General features: G+C 43.9%; 1 protein-coding gene across 1 annotated transcript; it reads left to right on the top strand.

The window, feature by feature from the left end:
- TXNDC15 (thioredoxin domain containing 15) lies at positions 1 to 2,713 on the top strand (the record flags this gene model as incomplete). The annotated part of the gene is made up of 4 exons (XM_008632663.2): positions 1 to 141; positions 665 to 828; positions 1,021 to 1,151; positions 1,839 to 2,713. Coding segments are annotated over 4 exons (633 nt in total), but the record flags the coding sequence as incomplete, so codon positions are not given.
- Between the last annotated feature and the right edge of the window lie 902 nt (positions 2,714 to 3,615).

Here is a 3,615-nt window from a genome sequence, read left to right as displayed (position 1 = left end):
CCCGTGCTGGAGCCCGTGCTGCCCGGGCCCGCCGAGGAGCAGAACGGCACCGACAGCGCCAAGGCTCCCAAGGTGAACTGCGAGGAGAGGAACACGACGGGCATCGAGCGCTTCACGCTGCAGATCCTGAACGTGTCCCAGGTACGCGGGTGGCCCGCTCACTGCCCGGGGTTGGTGTGAACCCGTGAGGGTGGTGGAAGATGCCCCGTCAGCCTGTTGCTTTCAGTGCTTGACTTAGTGAATTTCCTCATGTAACGTTCTTCCACCGAAGAAAAGATATGACTGGGCAAGGAGGCTTTTCGGGTCATTCTGAGCAGGAAAAAAATGGAGTTATGGCTCGGTTCATGTGCCGGTGTGTGTCATCTCTGTGCCTGCAGGGCACTGCCAGCTTTCCTGCTCTGTGGACTGGCGTTTCTCCTGGAAATCGTTAATGGCAGTTAGTGCCAGCTCATTTCTTGTTACAGTTATGTGTATGTATATTTTTAAGCAATAAACTTGAAAACACTATTTAAAAAAGGTTATATACAATTCTCCACCTGTTTTAAAAGGTGCATGGCTTGATCAGTATTGCCAAGTATCTAATTGATTGCTGAATGCTGCATCCCTACGCAGAATTTAACTCTGTTAAATATGTAATTGTTCATGTTCTCGTGCTTTCTCCAAGGACCTGATGGAGTTCCTAAACCCAAACAGCAGTGACTGTACTTTGGTCCTGTTCTACACACCATGGTGCCGCTTTTCTGCCAGCCTGGCACCTCATTTTAACTCTTTGCCCCGAGCATTCCCAGCTCTTCACTTCCTGGCACTGGATGCATCCCAGCACAGCAGGTAACTCACACTCCCTGTGCTCTAGCTGTAGTTTATTTCTCTCAGCTTTGAGTTCTAAAAACAGGAGTGACTTTTTTCTACATAAAATGACAACTTTATTTAGTGAAACTGACACTTTCTATATTGTAACTGTCTTTATTTCTTCCTCCACAAGATTTAATTTCCTTCATGCTTTGTTTTTTCTTTATGTAGTTTATCAACTAGATTTGGAACTGTGGCTGTACCAAATATCCTCCTTTTCCAAGGTGCTAAACCTATGGCTAGATTTAATCATACAGACAGAACGCTGGAAACCCTGAAAGAGTTCATCTTTAACCAAACAGGTGTGTAAATCAGCCCTGGTCCATCAGTGGGAAGAACAGGCTGACTTTAATGTCCAAACTGGGCGTTCATGTCCCTGTGTGTGTTCTTTAAAATGAATGTCATAAAGACCCTGAGAGGACCCAACAGAGGTTAACGTAATCAGTTGTTGCTGTGAGCTGGATTTCAGCCTGTGCTGAGAGCAGAAACTCAGCTCCTTGGGCTGCTGTCACAGAGCAGGGGGAACAGTCGAGTTTAGCTAGAGAGGCTGCCAGGACAGAGCACATCTTCCTGCCCAAAGATTTAATTGAGAATGAAATAAATTAAACTCTCTTTGCCAGCCAGCTGGCTCTCTTCTAATCCACACTGAAGGGCTGTGTGGTGGATCTGCATTTCCAAAAATGCACAAAAATGAGAATCCTGAAAAAACACTCTAAATTAAATTTCCATGTGCTGAAAAACCCCCACAAACTTACTCAAGGCTCTGCTGTGGGAGGACAGAACAAGCCTTCTCCTGTTATGAAAATACACATAAAAATCACTAAGCTTTTATATAAGTAAATTGTATGCTGGGTATATGTTAATGTACAAGGGCCATCTCACCAAAATTTTAAGTCTACCTGTGTCTGAGAGCAGGAACAAAGCTCCAGATAGAACCACCTTCTCTGTATTTAGCGATTACAATGTTGAGCAAGTGCTTTGTTTTTTAGGGATAGAAGCTAAAAGCGATGTGGCTGTGACAGAGGAAGACTGGGAAGGGCCCTTGCCAAGCGTTCTGACGAAGGGCATAGACTGGCTGCTCCTGTTCTCTGTGCTCTTCCTGGCTGGCTTTGTCATGTATGCCACCATTCGCACCGAGAGCATCCGGTGGCTCATCCCGGGACAAGAGCACGAACATCAGGAATAACCTCAGATGCTGAAACAGGGACAGACTTTTCCACTTATTGGTAAAGTGGGAATTTCTATGGACAAGAAGTACCTAAGAATGAACTGTTGAATTTGTTGTTTGTAATTTATAATAATGACTAAAAATTGACTTTATTTATCAACTACTGAATCTGTAACAAGCACATTTGTGGCAATTACAGTGGTAAGTAAACAAGTATGAAAAAACATGAACTAAAGTATTTATTAAGCTGCTCTGATTGACTTCTTTTTAATGGACTTTAATGTAATTAGTGGTACAGTTCTAATTTGCTCTTTTGAAGAGCTCCCTGAGCTTTGTAGATCAGGGAAGATTTTTACAGCACATTGGTCTGTGCATGGCACTGCAAGGAAAACACTGGTGAAGGGAGGTGTTGGTATGTTGAGTGTCCATAAAATAAACTATGAAGATGTTTTGAATGATTTTTCACTCCCATGGAGATGACTGTTCCCACCTCTGGCACTGGGGTTCAGTGCTGGTTTTCTCATTCACTTTGCTCTGAGTTTTGACTTAGTAGCAGTTCTTTATGAGATTTAGAGTCACTTCCCAAGCTCACATCACTATTTCTGTGTGTGTATACAACTAATTTACCACATTCCTGTTGGATGAAATTGTATTAATTGTCCTTTTTAAAAAAAATAAATCAGGTTTTTAGTGTAACCTTTTAAGTTGCTTTCTTTCAGAAGTAAAAACATGCAATTTCTGAACTACAGCTCTAGCTAACTTGCCTAAATTAGCAAGAGCAGTCTTGATGTCTATCTAAATTTCTAGTACCATGTTTGCTAGTTCCACACTCTCCACTTGAGGTTACATAAAGAATTGATGGGTTTTTTTAGTTATGATTAGTATGGAGGGTTTTGGATAAGGTATGGACTGGTGTGTTGTGTGGGTTTTGGATTATTTGATTGCATAGCATTTATCATGGTGGATGCTTGTCAGAGTACCCTGACAGGGAGCTTTAGAGAGCAAATTAAACTAAGGCTAAAAAAAGACCAACCCAGTCTTACAACTTACTGCTTGACAGAGAGCTCACATCCCTGCAATGTGATTCTTCAGGTATTTCTCTGCTGGCTCTCTCTTTTCCTCTGGAAACCAGAGGTCCTGTATCCAAAAAGGAAACTGCACTGAAACTTTAGTTTCTGTCACTAAAACTTTGGTGTGATCGAAGATAAAGCTAGGATAGATGTTATTAATAAAGATTGTGAGCGATAAATTGGAGCATTCTTGCCTCTGCCATTTGGTTCGTTTGAGAGGCCCAGGGCTGGATTGTCCCCGATGCTCATCTTTGCAACGCTTAAGAAACAGGGATGTGTTCACAAACAGGACGGGGCTTTTCCAGTGCTGTCCTGTGGGGTGGAAATGACACCTGCCTGCTCACAGCGCGACAGGATCCACCCGCGGCCGCGGCCGGCAGCTCCGCTCGGCCGTTCTCCTCCCGGGTGGGTGTCACAGATCAGGGAATCATCAAGTTTGGAGACCTTTAAGACTGTCCAGTCCAACCCTCCACCCAGCACCGCCACCGTAACCCCTAAACCACATCACCCAGCGCCCGATCCGGGTGC

The sequence above is a fragment of the Corvus brachyrhynchos genome, unplaced genomic scaffold, assembly GCF_000691975.1.
Source record: "Corvus brachyrhynchos isolate BGI_N302 unplaced genomic scaffold, ASM69197v1 scaffold54, whole genome shotgun sequence".
NCBI lineage: Eukaryota > Metazoa > Chordata > Aves > Passeriformes > Corvidae > Corvus > Corvus brachyrhynchos.
This window is presented reverse-complemented; position numbering and strand designations above follow the sequence as displayed.